At 37.9% G+C, this 21,586-nt stretch overlaps 1 protein-coding gene across 4 annotated transcripts in view; it reads right to left on the bottom strand.

Annotated features, from left to right (window-relative positions):
* Positions 1–17,267, bottom strand: part of CD2AP (CD2 associated protein) — an 87,903-nt gene extending 70,636 nt beyond the window's left edge. For 2 of the 4 annotated variants that reach the window (XM_060403680.1, XM_060403681.1), the window contains exon 1: positions 16,593–17,267. In XM_060403680.1, the coding sequence (XP_060259663.1) occupies positions 16,593–16,857 (265 nt within the window). In that variant the 5' untranslated portion in view covers positions 16,858–17,267. The remainder of the gene's footprint in view (positions 1–16,592) is intronic. The other 2 variants (XM_015102740.4, XM_015102741.4) reach the window with 1 other exon arrangement.
* Positions 17,268–21,586: the final 4,319 nt, after the last annotated feature.

Genomic DNA, 21,586 nt, shown 5'->3' with positions numbered 1-21,586 from the left:
CCAGCACCTTACAACTACACTGGTGGGGCTCCATTAATACAACAGTTAATCTCCACTGAAAGCGTTTACGTGATGCAGAGTCTACCTGAGAAGGAGTGCTTAGGGAAACCCAAGAGCGGGGCAAAAACAAGGCCACGAAAGGAATCTGATGCCTCTGGCACCCACCAGGTGGAACGACATTAAAGAGTACACTCCTTGACAGACTACTATAAAACCTCACACAAAAGACCTATTAACCTCAGCTCCTTTTATCTAATACAGCATGTCCAACTTTCAACAAAAAACTACACATCATTCACTCAGAAGGCAAGAAAAACACAAAGACAAAGCAAGAGTTAAAGCCAGACTCAAGTATAACAAATTTTTTGAAATCAGATAATTTTAAATATGTTAAGGGTGATAATGGAAAAAAAAAAAAAGGAGGTAAGCAAAGATGAGTAAGGTAAGCAGATAAAGACCCTAAGATAAGCAATCAAAAGGAAATGATAGAAATCAAAAAACACTGTAATAGAAATAAAGGATGCCACTGGTGGGTTCATCTACCAATTAGACACCACCAAGAACAGAATCAAGATGTTTGAAGACAGATCAACAGAAACTTCTTGAACTAAAACATAAAAATAATATTCTTTTATAAAACAGAATATCCAAGTTCTGTTTCACCCAACAATTTCAAAAGATATAACATATGCATAACTGGAATATAAGAAAAGGAAAAAAGAAGAAACAAGTCAAAAGAAATAAATGAAGTAATAATGGTGGAGAAGTTTCCAAAATTAGTAACCTATACCAGTGCCAAACCATACATCCAGGAAACTCAAAGGACAAAAAGAAAAAGGAAAAGCCTACACTTAAGTGTACCATATTCAAATCAAAGACCCAGAAAATCTTGAAAAAAGCCATAAGAAAAAAACACCTGAACGACAGAGGAACAGAGGAAAGCGTCACAGCAGGCTTCTCTCAGCAACGCTCAAGCAAGAAAGGAGTGGAGCAAACTATTTAAACTGTTGAAAGAAAAAAACTGCCATCTTAGAATTCTATATTCAGTGAAATTATCTTTCAAAAGAAAAGGATAAAGACTTTCTCACACAAACAAAAATAACAGACCTGCCATGAAAATGTTAACAGAAGTTCTTCAAATAGAAGGAAAATTATACAGGTCAAAAACTTGAATCATAAATAAAGAGTAAAGGCAAAGGAATAAGTGAAGTAAAATAAAACCTTTTACTTTTCTTATTCTTAATTTATCTAAAAGATTAGTTTAAATTGGTAACAGTAACAATGTACTGGGTGATTTTTAGCATATGGATAAATGAATGATGGCAATATCATAAAGGACACAGGAGTGGGGAATACTCTGGGATCTGCATTTGACATGAAGTGGGACAGTGCTATTCAAAGGTGAACTTAGATTAGTAATCAACATATACTGTAAACTCTAGAGCAACTACACTAAAAAAAAATTTTAAGTATAAAAGGACATAAATTTGAATAATATAAAATGTTCAACTGAAACCAGAGAAACAGAAAAATAGGGAAAAAACAATGAAATCAAAATTGGTTATTTAAAAAGGTCAATAAAAGTGATAAATCTCTAAGAAGAATGATCAAGGGAAAAAAAGAGAGAGAAGACCCAGACTACCAATATTAAGAATTAAAAGGAGTATCACCAGAGACTTCACATTAATTTTTTAAATAATAAAACTATAAACAAGACACTGCCGTCTATGGGGTCACACAGAGTCGGACACGACTGAAGTGACTTAGCAGCAACATAAGCAAGACACACATGAATCCGCAAAGCTTTAGTAGTTTGAGAGAGTCTGAATAACTATTTTTAAATTGAGTCTGTAGTTAAAAGCCTTCTAAAAAAAGAAATCCCGAGAGCCAGAAGGCTTCCCCGGCAAAATTTAAAGAAGAAATCTCCCAATTCTACACCATGAGATACTGCTACACACCTATCAGAATGGCTAACATTAAAAAAAAAAAAAAAACACACACACAAAGACATGAAGCAATTGATACTCTAATACACTGCTGGTGCCAATACACACACACACACACACACACACAAAGGAATATACGCTCAGGAATTTGGAAGTTTCACATAAATAGACACTTACCATATGACTCCAAACTATACATACTGAAGAAGTAAAACTTACGTTGACATAAAAATCTATACACAAATGTTTATAACAGCTCTGTTCTTAACTGCCACAAACTAGAAAAATCCCAAATGCTCTTCAATAGACAAATGGACTGAAAAAAAACTGGTACAGTCATCCAGTGAAATACCACTGTGATACAAAGTGCCTCTACTGATGCTGGAAATGATCCCAAGAAACAGAAAAGTTGTGACACAAAAAAAAGTTGAATTATTTGATATGCGTCAGATTGAGATCTATAGCTACAACTGACCACTATTTCAAGATAAACAAATTCAGGGTAAGGACTATTATTAAATTAAAAAAATAAAAGACAGGAAATTTGTGAAGCTGTCACTCACTGCAGCTGTCCCAGACTGTGAAAACTTTGCACTTTTTACTAAATGCGACTTTTAATTCAGGATTGCTATAAGAAAGGCATACCGACAGACTCTAGTATGATTCAAGAAAAACAGCAAAATCATTGCCTGAAAACTTAAAGCAAGAGGAAGATGAAGAATGTGAAGCTGGGAGAATTTAATGCCAGCAAAGGATAGTTTGATAATTTTAGAAAGAGGTTTGGCTTTAAAAATGTCAAGATAATTGGAGAAACAGCTTCTGCTGACCAAGAGACAGCAGCAGAGTTCTCACATGCCATTAAGAAAATCACTGAGGAGAAATGATATCTGTCTGAAAAGGTTTTTACTGCAGACAAAGGTGCCCTATTTGGGGGCGGGGGCGGAGGGCAGTCAAAAGAATAATTAGTGTAAAAAAAAAGAGAGAGAGGGAGGGAGGAAGAGAAAGAAGCAAACACCAGGATTTAAGAGAGGAAGAGACTGGCTAACACCGTTTTGTGCAAATGCAGTTGGGTTTATGGTCCGGACTGCCCTCCTCTATAAAGCTACTAATTCTTGAGCCTTGAGGGAAAAGATAAACATCAGTTGTCAATCTTCTGGTTATAAAACAAGAAGGTCTGGATGAGAATCCAATCCAGAAAAAAGGACTGGTTCCACTGACATATTCTCTAAGTCAGGAAGTATTTGGCCAGTGAAGAACTACTTTTTAAAGTTCTTCTGTTATTGGACAATGTCCCCTGGCCATTGTTATTGAACAACGACCCCATGAGTTCAATAATGAAGGCGTTAGTTACCTATTTGCCCTCATACACAATGTCTCTAATTCAGCCTCTAGATCAGGGGGTCAAAGGACCTTTAAGGCTCATCGTACATTAGGCTACAGAATAGGTTGGCAATACTTACAGAAGAGGACCCTGACAGAGAGATCATGAAGGTCTAGAAGGATTATACCACTCAAGACGCCACTGTTATAACTTTTTTAAAGGCCATGAAAGCCATCAATCCTGAAACAAAAAATTCCCAGTGGGGAAAACTATGTCCAGATGTTGTACATGACTTAACAGCATTTACAACAGAGCCAGTCAAGGAAACCATGAGAGAGTATAGATATGGCAAAAAAAAAAGTGGAGGATGAAGGGTTTCAAGACAGGGATCTTGCAGAAATTCAAGAGCTAACAGACAATATGCAACAGGAATTAATAGCAATGCTTCCATAGATGACATAGAAACAGCAGTGCCAGATACAGACTGACAGGAGATAATCTCGCAGAAGGGTGCTGATTATTCAAGACAGCTTTTGACTTCTTTTACGAGGTGGATCCTTCTATAATACAGGCAGTGAAACTAAACCAAGCTGTTAAAGAAGGATTGGTAACTACAGAAATGCTTTCAGAAAATGAAAAAGCAAGAAGAGTCAGACAAAAATTTTATCTCTGTAATGTTACACCAAGCAGGTCTGCCTCTCAGTACAATGAATTTCTCATTAAATTACTCTTTATTTTTGTCATCTTGCAGAAAAAGAGTTGACTTTCCTATATTTTAGCCACTTAAAACCTTTATTCAAAAGTCCAACTTGCAACAATCCATGTTTTCTCCAGTAAAATTAACTTAATTCATTAAAAATCAGCTTGTCATATACATGTTAAAGTAGCATTCTATTTTTAATTTTTCTCAGATAATCAAACTATATTAAAAAAAAAAAAACACTAGCATCTCACTTATTAGAGCTAAGTGAACCAGATCTTTCTGAAGTCAGTAAACTTCAAAATAAATTCATCCTAGATATCTGGGTATATTTTTTTGCCAATATACGAATAGCCCTTCTAACATCTAATATCGAAAATATGTATATTTAACTGGTGCATTCCACCAAGTGATCTCAAACAGCACTAGCACTGTTCTGGTTAACCCATCCAGCAATCCATTTCCAAAGCATCTCAAAAGATTGAATACCTCAAAGAAGCCTATCAGGATGAGCAATGAAAAATAAACCGGAGCCACAAGAGATTACAGAACACACAAAGAGATCTGCCAATTCAACACTCTAAAAAGAGCTGCTGCAGAGCTGGGCCAGACTCAGCAGTCCAGTGGGATGTGAGAACTTAACCAAACTAGGCTTGTTCTTGGATATGCTATAAAAGTTCCAAGCCTAAAAATCTCAATAAAATGGATAAATTTCTATTTTAAAGAAAAACTAGTTACTCAAGAAATTTTTAGAAATCAACAGATCAATCCAGGAATAAAATCAGAAAGTGGTCTTAAAAAATGACTTCAGAAAAAGTTACTAAAGAAAGAAAAAAAACTTGTTTTAAAGGCTTTTGCAAAACTTCTATAGAACACAAAGTACATCTACAAATCTTCATTATTTAAAAATAATCAGTATTTGAAATAATTTGAATGTTATTCAGACCACAGATTGCACCCAGAAATGTACTCTCTCAAATAGAAATGGTTCTAAATAAAATATCAACAAAGGGAATTCAAATGCATAATTAGATAATTGGCTATTACAACTAAGCAAGGTCTATCATGGGATAGGTTTAATCCTGGAAAAATCTAATTTGTCATATAAATAGATGTAATATGAAAAACCACATGATCTACAGATTCTAAAATAAGCATTAAATAAAAATTAGCCTTTGTGTATTAGTCTATGTGAACCTGATCCCCCTGGCCGCGTAAAAAGTCCACTGTGTGAGGTCTTAAACCTCAAGCTTTGCCCCAGAAAACGTAAGTTTGGGGCTAAAACAGCAAGTCAGTGTCTCTCAGGACAACTAGATTTAGAACATATAAATTCAGAACTAATTTATATTAGGGCAATGGTTCTCAACCAAGATAATTCTGCCCCATAGGGGACACTCTGGAATGTCTGGAGACATTTTTGGTGGTTAAAACTCAGGGAATTCTACTGGCATCTACTGGGTAGAGGTTAGGGATGCTGCTAAGCACCCATCAAAACACAGGATAGCCTCTCACCAAGTAGTTTCTGGCCCCAAATGTCAACACAAAACCGCCACAAAACTGTGTATAAGGGTAACACACTACATACAGATTTTCATCTCATACCATATCCCACAGTTCTAACTGAGTAAAAGAGAACTCTTCACACACACACACTCAAACAAAAGGAAGTAGACAGGCGGGAGAGAAGGAAATGGAAGCAAATATCAAAATTATAGAGAAAGGAGAAATTTCTAAACTAAAGCAAACAAACTGAAAACTGGGAAGACTAATAATTGAAAGTATTTATAAGAACAAAAAAGACAACTATGAAAACCCAGAATGAAAATGAAGTAAAAGAAAGTGAAGTATTTAAAAAGTACACTAAACCACTCTAAGAATTTAATCCTCAAAAAACATTTTTTAGATAACAACTTGGTTGCAAGAAGAAATGAGGTGGGGGGTAGTTCTGGTGGAATATGTTTTAAACACTTAAGTTAAAAATATTGATATTTTTAAAACGAAAATATCTGAAAACTAAGCTTAAAACTCTTAAAAAGCCCTAATTTTTTAAAAGATCATGCACAGAAATATTTAAGATAATAACACTATAAAAGTTGTGACTGTTCTGCACTAATAATTCCATATTTTTTTGATAATGAAATACCATCTAATGAATAAATAATGTAACAATTCACACAAATTCCAAATAAGTTTGAGTAGTACGAGCATTCACTAGGGAATGTTTACTTTGGTTTGGATTAATAAAATACAGATAAATAGCACAACAGCATCATCTAACTGGGTATGTCAAATTAACCTTATTTACATTATAACACCTATATAATTATAGGACCTAACTTTGTTTATATTATAGCAACTATTATAGTAATAACCTTTATTATAGAAAAGTCAAGATATAGAAAGTTACACAAAAATGAACAGAAACATACTTCCCTATAAGCTTTATTGCCAAAGAAGTAGCTGTATGATAAAAAAATACTTAAACAGTTCCAACTCTTATTTCCTACTCATTTTTAGTATTTTCAGTTATTTTCAGGGTTAATTTTTTTTTAACCATAAACCAAACATCTTTACCAGAAATTTATTTCCAGGACTATATTCACCATAAATGGAGAAATGAAAAAACTACTGTCCTACTCTATGTGACATTATGAACTGCAGCGTAACAGGCTTCCCTGTCCTTCACTATCTCCCGGAGTTTGTTCCAACTCAAGTCCTTTGAATCAGTGATGCCATCCAACATCTCATCCTCTGTCGTCCCCTTCCCCTGTTGCCCTCAATCTTTCCCAGCATTAGAGTTTTATCCAGTGAGTCAGCTCTTTGCATCAGGTGGCCAAAGTATTGGAGCTTCAGCATTAGTCCTTCCAATGAATATTCAGCGTTCATTTCCTTTAGGATTGACTGGTTTGATCTCCTTGCTATCCAAGGGACTCTCAAGAGTCTTCTCATTATCACAATTCAAAAGCATCAATTCCTCAGCATTCAGCCTTCTTTATGATCCAACTCTCACATCTGTACATGACTACTGGAAAAACCATAGATTTGACTATATGGACATTTGTCAGCAAAGTGATGTCTCTGCTTAATATGCTGTCTAGGTTTGTCTTAGCTTTTCTTCCAAGGAGCAAATGTCTTTTAATTTCATGGCTGCAATCACTGTCCACAGTGATTCTGGAGCCCAAGAAAGTAAAGTTTGTCACTGTTTCCATTGTTTCCCCATCTATTTGCCATGAAGTGATGGGATTGGATGCCATGATCTTAGTTTTCTGAAAGCTGAGTTTTAAGCCAGCTTTTTCACTCTCCTCTTTCACCCTCATCAAGAGGCTCTTAGTTCCTCTTCACTTTCCACCATCAGAGTGGCATCATCTGCATATCTGAGGTTGTTGATATTTCTCCTGGCAATCTACATTCCACCTTGTGATTCATCTAGTCTGGCATTTTGCAACCTTTTAGCTATATGCATAATATTAGAATTTCTATAATTTACTTCCTCAAGCTTGTTAAACACAGAACTGATAATCAGCATTTCTTAGAGCAGATAAATAAATGCAGTCGTTCTTCAGATATCACACACAAAACCCATCTCTCCTTTCTGTATTTCACATAGAGTGTGAAAAGTATGCAAAGTATCATATACTTTTACCATACAGTAAAAGAGAAGAAAAGAAAATGTGGTATAAAGAAGCTTTTACATAGCGCTGCATTCCTTTAAACAGTACTAAATCAGATCAATAGGTGACAGACACCCAAAAAACAACCTTAAGCAAAGTTTAAAAACAAAAAAGGATTTCACTCTCACAAAAATTAAGAATTAGCCCAAAACAAAGTATCATGTGCATGTGATGTCTCCTCCCAAAATAATAAATCCTAAAAACAACAAATCTACAAAATCTATCTAAAAAGCAAATAAGTTGGAAAATTCAATTAAATATTCTTCAGACTTTTAATCCACTATTAACTCTGAAAAAACACTAGAAATTAATTTTAAGCACATTTGAAGCCAGATTTTTAAAAATACCAATAAATTTTTGTCAAGAAATTTTGTAGAACTCACCCCCTCAAAAAAAAAAATAAATAAATCCTATGATTCCCCTATTATTGACGGATAAATGAGTAAAAGACCAAGGTGTAACACAGTTAAAATGTAAGTCTTTTGAGAGAAAATATTAACCCAAATACATGAACAATGTGTAAATTAATTCACAATTTTTTGGCAATAATATTTAAATTTGTTCATTTTTAAACCACATTGGGGGTTTCCATGAGAATATATACTTGTTATTTAATCAAAAATAATTAAATATCTAATAAAAAACTAATTGGTAAAGGCCAAAAATGGTTTATTTACATAAACCCTACAATAGTTCAATTCCTTACGTAACTATTTATAACTGCATAGTACTTATAAAATGTTTTCACATACACTCTCCCTAGATTCACAAAAGCCTTTAAGAGTTACATTCTAAAACTGCATCATCTAGTCAGTAACCACTAGCCACAGGTAATATGAAGCACTTGAATCATGGCTAGTCCAAACTGAGATAAATGTGTGATACATAATAGATTACAAAGACAAAGAAAAGTATACAAATTAACGACTTTTATATTGAACATGTAGAAAAAAACATATCCAAAACATTTAATTTCACCTTTCCTGTATCTTCTAACACAGCGACTAGAAAAATTTTAATTATATATGTAATGTATCTATTTAGTATGCTTCAAAGAATGTATGTATAGCTGCTTCATAATACCCATTTAGGATGATATAATTTTATAGTTCAACAACATTGTTCAAGTTATTTTACACAAACTTTTTGAAGCAAATTAAGCCTTTATACCTAAATTTATTTAACAGGATAAATTGGAGAATCATAAAGAAATATCTCTCAACTGAAAAATAAGCAATTTCCCCTTTATTTAGTAGAAATATGTTACCTCATTGTAACATTCATGGAGTAGGCAAGCTGCAGACCCACCTGACAAGATGTTCAATATCCTTGATTACTGATTCTCTACTAAAGGGACTCAAAGAGTCTCAGTGAGTCATACAGGAAAGATTAAAGAGTTCACAGCTGACCCCTAAACAACACAGCGGTTAGGAGTGCCAATCTTCCTCACAGTTGAAAATTTAAATATAATTTTTAGTCAGCTCTTTGGACCAGCAGTTCTGCATTCACAAATTCAACCAACCGCAGATCCTATAGTACTGAGACATTTACCACTGAAAAATCTATATATAAGTGGACCTGGGAAGCTCAAACCAACGGTCAACTGTTCTTTAAAAACAAAGTGAGACCTCATCCACTCCAATTACTCCAAATTAAAACACTACTGAATCACAAACTTGGTGAACACACAGCAAGCTCCCAATTTTCTGCGAGTTACTAAGAGTATTACGGTTTTTTTAATAGTATAAAATAAGTTATGGGGTCTCTGGCATACATAAGCTCCAGGCAAGTAAGATTATTACATATAAAAGAGAGTAATAATATAGGAATTTTTATTTAGGCTTTAAACTGTGAGGTTCTAATCATAAGTTCAGCTGGGTTGCATAGCTGTGAGGTTCTAATAGTAAATTCAGTTGGGTTGCATAGAATATAAGAAATTTAGGCAATTTTTGCGGGAAAGAGGTTACCTAGAAATTTAAAATATAGCCTTTACATTTCCATGACATTCATTCTGAAAATTCATCGACAGATTTGTTTTCATCATGTAAGGTAATTTTTTTAACTGCTTCAAAAAAGTGTGCTTGATAAAAAATGATCTAATTAAGAGGTAAGGAAAAAATGGAGTCTTCATCTTAAATACCTCAAACACATGCACACGCGCACACACATGCCCACTCCAAAGCAGCAAGGCGCAATACTCATCAGGCTACATTCTGCTGCAGCAGAGCTGGCGCTTTAATTAAAGTCTAATTAAAAAAAAAAAATTCTATTTAGTCTAACAACAATTAGGAAAAAAACGTAGAAGAGTATACATTTGAAAGTGTGTTAGTTGCTCAGTTGTGACCGACTCTTTGAGATCCCATGGACTGTAGTCTGCCAGGCTCCTCTGCCCATGGAATTCTCCAGCCAAGAATACTGGAGTGGGCTGCCACGCCCTCCTCCAGGGGATCTTCCTGACCCAGGGATTGAATCTGGGTCTCCTACATTGCAGGCAGATACTTTACCATCTGAGCCACTAGGGAAGCCCATACATTTGAAAGACCAACTTTAAGTATGTTTCCTAAAATCATTACACGCTGCTACAAATATATGAAATTCGATACTTATAAACCAACTTCGCATTTGATTATTTTAACAATCATGATAAATACATATACTGTAGAATAGAACTCTGATAATTAACAAAGTCAGCCTAGATGTTAAGGAAATTCTGACCTTCTCAGTACCGGGGGCACTGATAGACACCAAGGTTAGTACAGTTTTAGTGCTTCAGGTAAAAGGATCTTGAAGAAAACAGTTCGAATGAAGGTGTGCTTCACTCTAAAGGTTCAGTACCAGGAGGAGAGAAAAAAATATCCTGGCTACTGTCAAGGACTCATGACGTCATTGGTCAAATGAGGAGAAATTAACAAATCCTATTTGCCTTCCAATGCGGGAATCTATATCCTGATTTTCCTTATACTTCTATTATATTTTGACATTTCTGACACTGATACTTTCTTAATGTACTAAATTCCCTTTCTAAATGGATTTCTGGTGATCTGTGAGCTAAGTTTTATTCCTATTATGATAAGTCTTATTCCTTTCACAACACTCAGCCATCCCAACCCACTGATAACACTCATCCTATCACAACACTCAGGTATCCCAACCCACTGATGACACTCATCAACAACTGGAGGGAAGGAGACATGGGAGCATTTACATCAGAATTTCCTGTGTGAAATTTTTTAAATCCAAACGACTTCAATAATATGCCCAACCTCTAACACTGCTGTAAACCACTAGATGTGTACGTGTCCCAATATTCCTAGCATCGAACATGCCATTAATCACATTCCTCTCATTAAGACAGATACTTCTGGATTTATCTCTCATTGGCAGCTCTTTTCTTTGACAAAATGTGGCCTTGAGACAGAACCTTTTTCTTAATGTTGGTGGTAACTGTTACTGTTACCACACTTAAAGTATTTTTCCACTGGGAACTCCTAGTGATTAGATGTCACAGTCACTCCCTAAGAATTACCTGGACACTGCATCATCAAAAAGAACCAGAGCTACGTGGCACTAAAATAGTCACTGGAATTCAGGATCCTATATTAGTCATCTCTGCTTTGAAACTTAGTTGAGAAATAAAATGTGATCATGAAAGCATGTGGAGTAAGTAAACAAAATTTTAAAGTTTAAAAACACAAGTCTACTGGAGGCAATGGAAAAGAATGATGTGGTATAACGAGATTCCACGAAAGAGTCCATAAAACTGCCATGTCTGACACTAGATCAACATTTTAAGCTAGATATCATTTTAGAATAATGAATACTTAAACAGTAGAGTTACTTGTAAGAGTAAGAGCTCCTTTAAATACAAACAACCAGTAAACATGCTTTCAGTTGAAATAAAAGAATCAAAAGAATAGAACATTCAGACAACTGAGGTCTTCAGAAACTATCAAACAAAACCCAAGAAACAGAAAAGAGGTAATGTCATTTAGTCCAAAAGAAGAAACATTTAGACCCTAGAAAGAAAATACCTAACTCACCTGGGGCTAAAACCAAGTAATTATAACTAAAAACTGAAAGTATAGCACAGTCTTGGGTCAGAGAAGCCCTAGTAGGATTATGAAGGGAACTCTATACGCTTACTAGTAGTGATAAAAGACTGTCAACTATTATGAGCATCTATCCAGCATAAACAAACCTAAAAGAAAGCTGTGGATAACATGGAGTGGGGCAGTATGAGGGAGGGCTGAAAAGGGTAGATATACCCTACTAAAAAACAAAGCAAAACCAAGAAAGGTCGTTCTAATAACTAACCTAATACCACTTCAGTGAAATTGTTCAGGAATAAACAATTAATAGTACTTTCAAGTTTCTTATGGCTTACTCTATTATTTATTATATTGGCAGCTAAAACTACTTAAAACTGTTAAGCGCTATGCACTTGTTTCTCAAACAGAAGGGTATGCTGAAATTTTGTAATCTGCTTTGTCTTGGGTGAGAAAGGAGAGGAACAGGTGAAAAAAGCAGCCAAAAAAAATCAGATGTATCAAATCCCTGAGACCAAGTAAACAGAGGAAGTGCTAAACTGTGGGCAAGAAATACCCTCAAGCACTGAGACAGAAAACCTCCTTTCATCCCAGTTACCCAGAACAACTTGTAACACACACAGATTCAGCTACTGATGCAGTGCCAAGCAGAAAATAAGTAAGATCAACAGTTTAAGAGTTCAGTTACCTTGTCAATATTACTGCCTGGCTCATCCTAAACAATCCAATAACCAAGCTCCTACTTTTGTTCCCAGGAACAAACAGCTTTTCTTGTATCTCTCATAAGAAATCTGGACCTTGACTGGTTTTGTTTCTCCCGTGCTAGCTCTCTAAAGCCTACTGCTAAAACCCATTTCCTCCCTTTTCCAGGACACCAGTCTGAACCTCTCCAGGGTGCCTGCTGCTCGCGACCATGCCAAGCCGGCCACCTCCACCTGTCTGTGCACTGGCTTTTGCTGCACTGTATCCCCCGTGCTGAGAGGCTAACTATAGGCATACATGGACCTTCACCCAGATTTCCGAGGCCAGTGTTCTGGCCTCTCCATTGAGAAAGAACTAATTCCGCTTGAGGTAAACCTGCCTAATAGTTGGGTATCAAATTTTACAGTTAATGAAGTCACAGACCCATCATAATGATTACCAATTTACCTAAATTTCAATCACATCATATTAGGTTTTATTCTTCTTTTTTGAACACAAACTCCAAAAGCTTTCAGATCTTTCACAACTTGCACCAGTTTACAGCTTCTGCAGCTGTCCTGTTCCCACCCAAATCAAGAATCTTCACCTCTTTCTTTGCCTCTCTTCAACCTCTTGACATGACACCACTTTTAAAACACACTAAAAATGGTATCATACTTAAAAGGTATCTCACAGAGGATATTCCAAGACACAGAAGAGGAGGGGGGAAAAAAATCACAGATTGGATTACTTACAAATAAAAATTTGAAGGTATTTTCGATTGACAATATGGAATGAACCAAAAGCACTTCACGTTTTATCTTTATCTTAAATGTCCTAAAATTTAGATCATCTTATTAAGTTAATAAGACATCATCTTACTTGTCCAACCCCTCATTTAGAGAGATACATGGCAAACTTCAAGCTGGTTTTTATGGAAAAACATATTATGAATGTGTATTTTCATCCTAAATGTGATTTTATGGAATTATATCCAAATTGGAAGCACTTAAGACAAATCTGATTACAAGTACTTACTAATTAAAGAATACAACTGATTATTTACTAGGATTCAAGTTTGAAACAAAATTTCCTAATATTCCACTTTCGTGTTCTGGATTAGTTTAATTGAAGTAAATCCTGAAATTAAAAGGTGAGCTACTAGCAGGCAATTTCTAGTTGCCCTTACTTATCTGGGTGAATCAAGGTTTTCTTCAAACACTGAGCCAAAGAAATACATCACTGTATTATAGAAATGCACATATTATCTCTAAACCAACTGTGTATTTCTGTCCATTAACTGCCTCATAATTTAAACATATTGACTTGTTATATGTCATATGTGAAAAGTTCATAAATTTATTTAAAATTAAGAAATATCACGTCCTTAAAATCCACTTATTTTTTCAAAAATAAGAAGTTACATATAGTAACACTTTGTGCCAATTGCTGTCTTATTCCACTCCAAAATGCAGATCTGTACTTTTCCAATAAGAAATGTAAGTATTGTCTTTCCATCTTGCTAACACTCTCCCCAAATTCTTTCCCATAGAATGCCTCAAATTTCCTTATAAGCTTTCTTCCACATTTAACCAAATGCAGAAACTAAAAACAGTGCTTAAGTTTAAGATAAAATTCAAGTAAGTCTCTATGAGCACTCATCCCACTTAAGTTTTCCCTACTCTACTAACCTTACTACCAACACTGGACTTTCTCGAAGTATATACTGAATGTTGAAGGTTACCTATTTCTGCACTGGTACAAAATCATTTCATCCCACTGATCTTTAAAGATAATAATATGCTTCAAAAAAGGTCAAACATTGAGCATTATTTTTTTCAAGGTGGTGCAAGAATTGGGAAAACTTATTTGAAAATTTTTATTTTATTCATTTATTTCATTATTTGAAAATGAAAATCACAGCAACCAACACTGGCACTGTTCTAAGCATTTTACAAGTATTAACTCACTCAATCCTCCTAGTAACCTGAGGTTGATAGTTTTATCGCATTTATAGATTAAGAAACTAAAGCTCAGTCACAACAGCTCGTAGACAGAAAAGCCAAGATTTGACTTTAAACCGTCCCAGTTCAGAGCCCATGCTTTTAACTCTAGCTGTACCACCTAAATGTCAAGAACCATCACTTAACAGGTGTCCAAGTTACTTCAAAGTGAAGAAATTACAGATTTTTCATTTCGTGATAAATCAGATAAAATACCATGTAAATATTTTAAGCTATCATCTTTTTTTTTTTTCCTGGCCATGCTGCAGGGCTTGTGGGATTTTTATTCCCTGACCAGGGACTGAACCAGGGCCCTTGGCAGTGAGGCTCAGATCCCTAACCATTGGACCACCAGGGAATCCCTTAAACTGTCATCTTAAAGAAATTAAGACTTATGACAGCAAAATCAAGCACCTTAGACTTATATTAAAGAAAAAACTCCTTAAATGATTTTGATAGTTTTATTATGAATATATGACCAATAAATTTAAAGTATACATTCATCTGACAATATCTGACAAATACCTTTCAAAAATTAACTGCACATGCCCCCAAGTAACCAAACTTTAAAACACATTCTGGACAGTCCAGTTGAGTATGCAAACATCACACTGTACTAAGATAATATGGCAGAACTCACCTAAGCAGAACACAGCAAAGTCACTGAGTGAAGGCCTCTGGACAACCAAAATAGACACTCCAAAGTGCAAGGATGGACACTCACTATTCTCAAAAGATCTCACACACTAAACAAGGGTCAACTCATTTTTTCCCTTCGCAGAATTACAAATTTGATTTCCGTAGGAAAAAAATGGTGTAGAAAAACTGGTGGAGATGGTGAAGGGGGACAATGATCACAGTAATAAGCACAGCCAACAGCAAAGCACGAAAAATACTTACTAACTCCAAAATGCAAAGAAATCTGATCAGGAGTCCTATATACAATCCAACAGATAGATACTCAACAAACCACAGTAACTGAAGGTCACAAATGATGACCTTAGGTCATCAAAAGATTTAATTATATTCACATCCTACTTAAAACAGAAAAGAATTACACATTTAATTTTAGTATGATCTGCACTCAAAGTGGTTTTATAATTTGAAGCTTAAAGGATAAACCCTTAATTACCCAGTAAGCGCAACTAATCAATTAGAAATTCACTGGAAAGTCCCAAGTAACAAAGGTTTTACTGTTTCTAAGTTTAACAGCCCTTTGTGCACAAAAGTTACCTGAAAGCAAAAGGGAGGCATTATAAAAGTATAAAGTCTAGGAAAACACATAAGAGCTACTGCAACTGTCTATAAACACTATGCTTAAAGCATTTCCCACAAGACAATGTGTGGGCAGTAGGTGCCACATCAGCAGTCCTGTGTTTGTCCTGCTTCTAAATCATTTGTTAGTCTCATGAATTATTAATTTCAGTTAATAGTTTGTTGAGATGAAGCAGTACCAACTCCTTCCTGAACTGCAAAAAGTGAGAGCGTCCTTCTGACTACAGAACCAACGCTGGGATCACTCTTACAGAGCATGCATATGCCTTATGGTGACACAGCTTGATTTTTTTTAAAGTTCTCTTTTAAACTGCTATTTCATTTTCAAAGGATTGCGGGAGATAGCGCCTAGCCCACATCGAACTTTTGTTATCAAAATAATTGTTACACTACTCAACAAAACTCCCTTTCACACCAGACTGCAACACATTCCTTCTCTAGCTCCAAACAAAACTTTAAAGCACACTGTAAATAACATATAAGGCCTTGTACTTTTCTCCCCTTCTAGCGAGGAAGTCTAACTCCAAACAGGAAACTGCTTCTCAAAGGGTTCAACGCAGAAATCCTACTAAACTCCAATCCAGTTCTCAGGAAGAGATTTAATATTTAAGTACCAACACACTTGCCTGGGTAGAAACGGAGCAAATACTCAAGCTTTCCTGCCCTTGAGATACCCCTTGAAAGTTTCAGGCTTGGGGGGGGGGGGGGGGGGACGGGGGTAGAATGCCTTTTCTAACTAACCAAAAAAGTGCTTTAAAAGGCCAATCTCTAAAAAGGTTCGCAGAAGATAGAGAAGTTGAAAGTGCTACGCGATCAAGTTTTTCGATCATCCTTCCCCCATCCCACCAGGATCTGGGACCAAAGGGGCTGGGTAAGGAGGGAAGTTCGGTGCTGAGTGGAGCTGGGCGGGGGGCGAAGTGATCGGACCGCCCCCCACCCATCCCCTCACCTTTCCCGAGACCAGGAAAAGAGGTGGCAGAAAAGCACGAGCCGGGAAAAGCACCCTGGGGCCCCGCAACCAGCTCCTCCGCGAGATGAGCCAGGTGGAAGGCAGAGCGAGAGGGGACACAGGGAGCGGGCCGTCTGGCAGCGCAGGGACCGACCCCCACCCCCACTCCCGACCCCTCCCCGCCGAAATCGAGAAAGGGAGCCGCCTCCCCGAATCCGGAAGGTCGGAGCGGATGGCGAGGAGCGCACTCGAGTCCCTTACCCATGCTGGGGGCTCCGGCGGGGAGCAGCCCGGCGCCCGCTGCTCCTCCTCCTCCCGCTGCTCGCGCGGCCGCTCCGGCGGCAGGAGGCGGGCCCTCCCCTCGGCTCTAGCCCGGCTGAGCTCAGGCGGGACAAGCAGGAGCCGCCATCCGCCCGCGGCGCGCCCCGGCCAGTGCGGTCCCCACGGCCCGCAAGGAACAGGCGGAGGCTGCGGCTCCTCACTCGTGGCGGCCGGAGGGCCCTCCCCCGCCCGCCCAGCCGGCGGTTTTCCCACCCCCGGTCACTCCTGCCACGGGGCGGGACCTGCTGGTTCGTCCTGGCCGTCGGCTACAACGCAGAGCGCCAGCCCAGCCCCGGAGCCCGCCCCTGGCAGCTCCGTCGGCGCCCGTCGTCCTCGAACGCGACGCCAAAAAGTGAGGTGGAGACCGGGACAGAGGCCGGGAAGGTGCCGGGAGCAGGGCCGGGAGGAGGAAAATCTCGCGAGAATCCCCAGGCCGCCCTGCCCCGCCCCCGTGCGTTCAGACTCACCGCCGGGCTGGGGCTGCTGCCAGGTGCGGTGACGTCACGGCCGGGGCTCTCACGCCGCCCGCGTCCAGGTGCGCAGAGCGGATGAGGGAGACAGGCGGCGGAGCTGCGGTCACTTCTCTGCCTTGAGGTTCGAAGCAGCTGGGACGGGAGTTTTGTGTGGTTTGTCGCCTCCGATGGATTCAAAAAGGTTTTGCTGATTGGCAAAGTGAGCCTGGGCTGCCCCACTTTGCACTGTATTTTTCTTTTTTTTTTTTGCAGTACGGCAGGCTTCGGGGGACCTGAAAGAGACCGCGAAAGAGACGTGCAAAAGTACAGAGAAAGAGAGAACCCACTTTCTTTCGACCTTTAGAGACCCAGCTGCAAACAGGACCTGCGGTTTGCCTTGCAAAGTTCTGTATGAATTAGAAGCATTTCTTCATCGAAAAAAAAAAATAGTAGGCACAGAATAAATTCTTTTACAGGATTCAATTAGTGGGTTCCTTTAGTTTCTGTTTGCTGAAGGCAACTTTCTAAATACACTTTTCTGTTTTGAAAATATAAATTGCTACCTGATGGGGAGCAGGGCGGGATAGTCATAATTTGAAATATTGGCTGGTTTTTTTTTTTTCTAGCCGCAATATGAAGAAGAGCATAGGACTTATTGTAATCAGACGTTAAAACGGAGTACAACCCTATGGCCCTTGCCCCCCACCCCGAACCCCGGAAACCATGTCCTCTGCCTACCTTTTGTCTGGGGAAAACTTTAGTCAAAGAATAAGTTTAATCAGAGAAGTGAGAAACCCAGAAACAAAACCGCCAAAGGAGACTGAATAATGTAGTTATTAGGCATAGTCAAGGACCTTTAATTCTTCCTCAAGAGCTATAGATAATATTTTGAGCTATATTCTGTGAGCCATGTTATAGATACTAGAACGTCAGGCGGAGAAGTGAATTGCATGATAACCAGAATATGTATATATATATATACACAATCAGCCAACTTTTTTCTCCTACTATTGAAGCAAACCCAATCCTCAGACAGCAACATTTGTTGAATGCCAACTCTTGTCTAGTGACTTTTAAAACAGTTGTGTTATTTTAAGTCTCACAATCATCCGGGCAAACCTGGTTTTCTGAAACTCAGCACAGCCATTCATTTTGTATGGGACTTTGGTTAAATTAACCTTACTGGGTTTCAGTTTCTTGAGTCTGTTGAAGGAAATCTTTACAGTGCAAAGCACAGTGTCTGGCTGATAGTGGCAACCTTGTAAATATCCATTTCCACTTATCTCCTATATGCCTGCATTTGACATCCTTTAATCTTTTACTTCTAAAAAGATTGCACAGCATGCCTTTAGAACAAAAAGTGTCAGTTACGGCCAGAGACCAATAAGGAAATAAGGAAAAAAGAAAAAAAATTAATAAGCATGCCTAAAAAAGATGTACATATTGGTTGTATAGTATTGAAACCGTGAAACAGTGTGACTTTCTTCAATCAACAAATATTTATTGAGTATTATGTTCACCCTCCCCTTGCAAGCAAACAAATAAATAAACCAAAAAACCTGAAGTCCAGCCCTTATCCTCAAAGATTTGCAGTGTAACCAGGAAGAGACATGAACAAATAGTTGACAGTATGAGGTGTGTGTGTGTAGCTATGGGCAAGGCAAGCTTCCCAGGTGGCTCAGGGGTAAAGAATCTGCCTGCAATGCGGGAGAGGTGGATTCAGTTCCTGGGTTGGGAAGATCCCCTGGAGAAGGAAATGGTAACCCAATACAGTATTCTTGCCTGGGAAATCCCATTGACAAAGGAGCCTAGCAGGTTACAGATCATGGGGTCTCAAAAGAATCTAACACTAAGTAACAATAAAGGCGAGCTTCAGGAGGAGGGTGTAAATTGAGCTAAGGCTTGGAGGATGGCAGTAATTACAACCTGAAGGAGTCCTAGAAGTAAGAGGTGAAAGTGGAAATGCAAGGGAAATATCCTGAAATCTGTCTGATTCCTTCAAGCCATAAGAAGTTCGGTTCAGTTCTGTTGCTCAGTCATGTCCGACTCTGCGACCCCACAGACTGTAGCACACCAGGCCTCCCTGTCCATCACCAACTCCCTGAGTATAGTCAGACTCATGTCCATTGAGTCAGTGATGCCATCCAACCATCTCATCCTCTGTCGTCCCCTTCTCCTCCTGCCTTCAATCTTTCACAGCATCAAGGACTTTTCCAGTGAGTCAGTTCTTCGCATCAGGAGGCCAGAGTATTGGAGTTTCAGTTTCAGCATCAGTCCATCCAATGAATATTCAGGACTGATTTCCTTTAGAATGGACTGGTTGGACCTCCTTGCAGTGCAAGGGACTCTCAAGAGTCTTCTCCAACACCACAGTTCAAAAGCATCAATTCTTCGGCGTTCAGCTTTCTTTATAGTACAACTCTCACATCCATACATGACTACTGGAAAAACCATAGCTTTGACAAGATGGAACTTTTTTGGCAAAGCAATGTTTTGGTTTTTTAATATGCTATCTAGGTTGATCATAACTTTTCTTCCAAGGAGTAAGCGTCTTTTAATTTCATGGCTGCAATCACCATCTGCAGTGATTTTGGAGCCCAAAAAAATATAGTCTGTCACTGTTTCCACTGTTTCCCCATCTATTTGCCATGAAGTGATGAGACCAGATGCCATGATCTTAGTTTTCTGAATTTTGAGTGTTATGCAACCTATAAGAAAGCAAACCATTTAAACTTTGAATGAAGGAGGCTGATGAGAGGCAAAAGAGGACTCATACAAGGAAACAAAGAAAAATATATTATAGGAAGAGAACTAAATACCTTAGTCTCCAGGATCCTAGATATTTTAAGAAGAAAGACCAATGAATAGAAATGAAGAGAGGGTCAGGAAAACAGAAGGAGCGGAAAAAAGAACACTGGATTTGACAATAAGTTTACCTTTGAAACTGTAACTTAAGAATATACGTAACAGAATACGTAATATATATAGCTGCATATATTCAGCACATATAGAACAGAAAAGCTAGAAGTCAGTTGAAGGTTTCAGTGACTAAAGAAGTGAGGCCATAAGATGAACATATTTTCTTAACCAGAAGTCAGGTCGCATAATCTGATAAGGTAAAAAATCTGCGATCATTTCTACCCTAGAAATCTCAAGATCTGTAGTGTTTTCATCGGAAACCACATATTTTAGAAGTTTGAAAATTGAAATAGGCAAAATCACTCTATCAATTCAGAAGGCAAAATCTGGTTGAGGTGATATTGACATACTGGATCATAAAAGAAATTGGAAGGATCAGGGAGTAGGACCATAAGGATGAGAAAACTGAAGTAAAGCAAAGAACCATCCCAGAGTTAATGCTATCTTTTTTCTTTTTTGATAATATCTTGTTTTTCTCTGTTTGGCAGCTCTGGGTCTTTGCTGTGGCATACAGGATCTTTAGTTGCAGCATGTGGGATCTAGTTTCCTGACCAGGGATTGAACCTGAGGCCCCTGCATTGGGAGCTCAGGGTCTTAGCCACTGGACCACCAGGGAAGTCCCAATGCTGTCTTCAAGAGGAGAAGAAGCCAATGGAAATCCCAATAGAAGAACAAAATTAGAAATATATTTTTTAAACTTAGAAAATGGTATGTGAAACTATGTTCTTAAGTTGTGAGTACTAATAAGCAAATGTTTTCAGCTATTAATTACTACCTGGAGCTCTTTTCATCTTATAAGTCTTATCACCACCCCCCAGGAGACTTTCAACCTGTGGTACTTTATTTTATACATTTTTATACAGCTAGCACATTGCTCAGCTCAAAACAATGCTTTCCTCAACAGTAACTATTAGCTGGATGATAGAAAATATGATGAGATGATAATCTTATCATATATTTAGATTTAACCTCAAGAAGGAAATGGCAACCCACTCCAGTATTCTTGCCTGGAAAATCCCATAGATGGAAGAGCCTGGTAGGCTACAGTCCTTGGATCACAGAGTCAGACACGACTGAATGACTTTACTTTCACCTTTCAGCTAAGAACAAATTACCTTTTCTTTTTGCCCGTATGTCCTTTAGCTTATTATGAGTTAGGTTTTGTCTGACCTTACCCTTTTTTGTATTCCCAGACAAATGAACTAATACCACTCTAGTTATTCCCCCCCTTTTTTTTTCTGCTGAATATTGACCTGGTATGAAAGAGAATATTACAGTTTCTGTGAGAATGACAATTTCAAC

This window comes from Ovis aries, chromosome 20 (genome assembly GCF_016772045.2).
Source record: "Ovis aries strain OAR_USU_Benz2616 breed Rambouillet chromosome 20, ARS-UI_Ramb_v3.0, whole genome shotgun sequence".
NCBI classification, from domain to species: Eukaryota; Metazoa; Chordata; class Mammalia; order Artiodactyla; family Bovidae; genus Ovis; species Ovis aries.
This window is presented reverse-complemented; position numbering and strand designations above follow the sequence as displayed.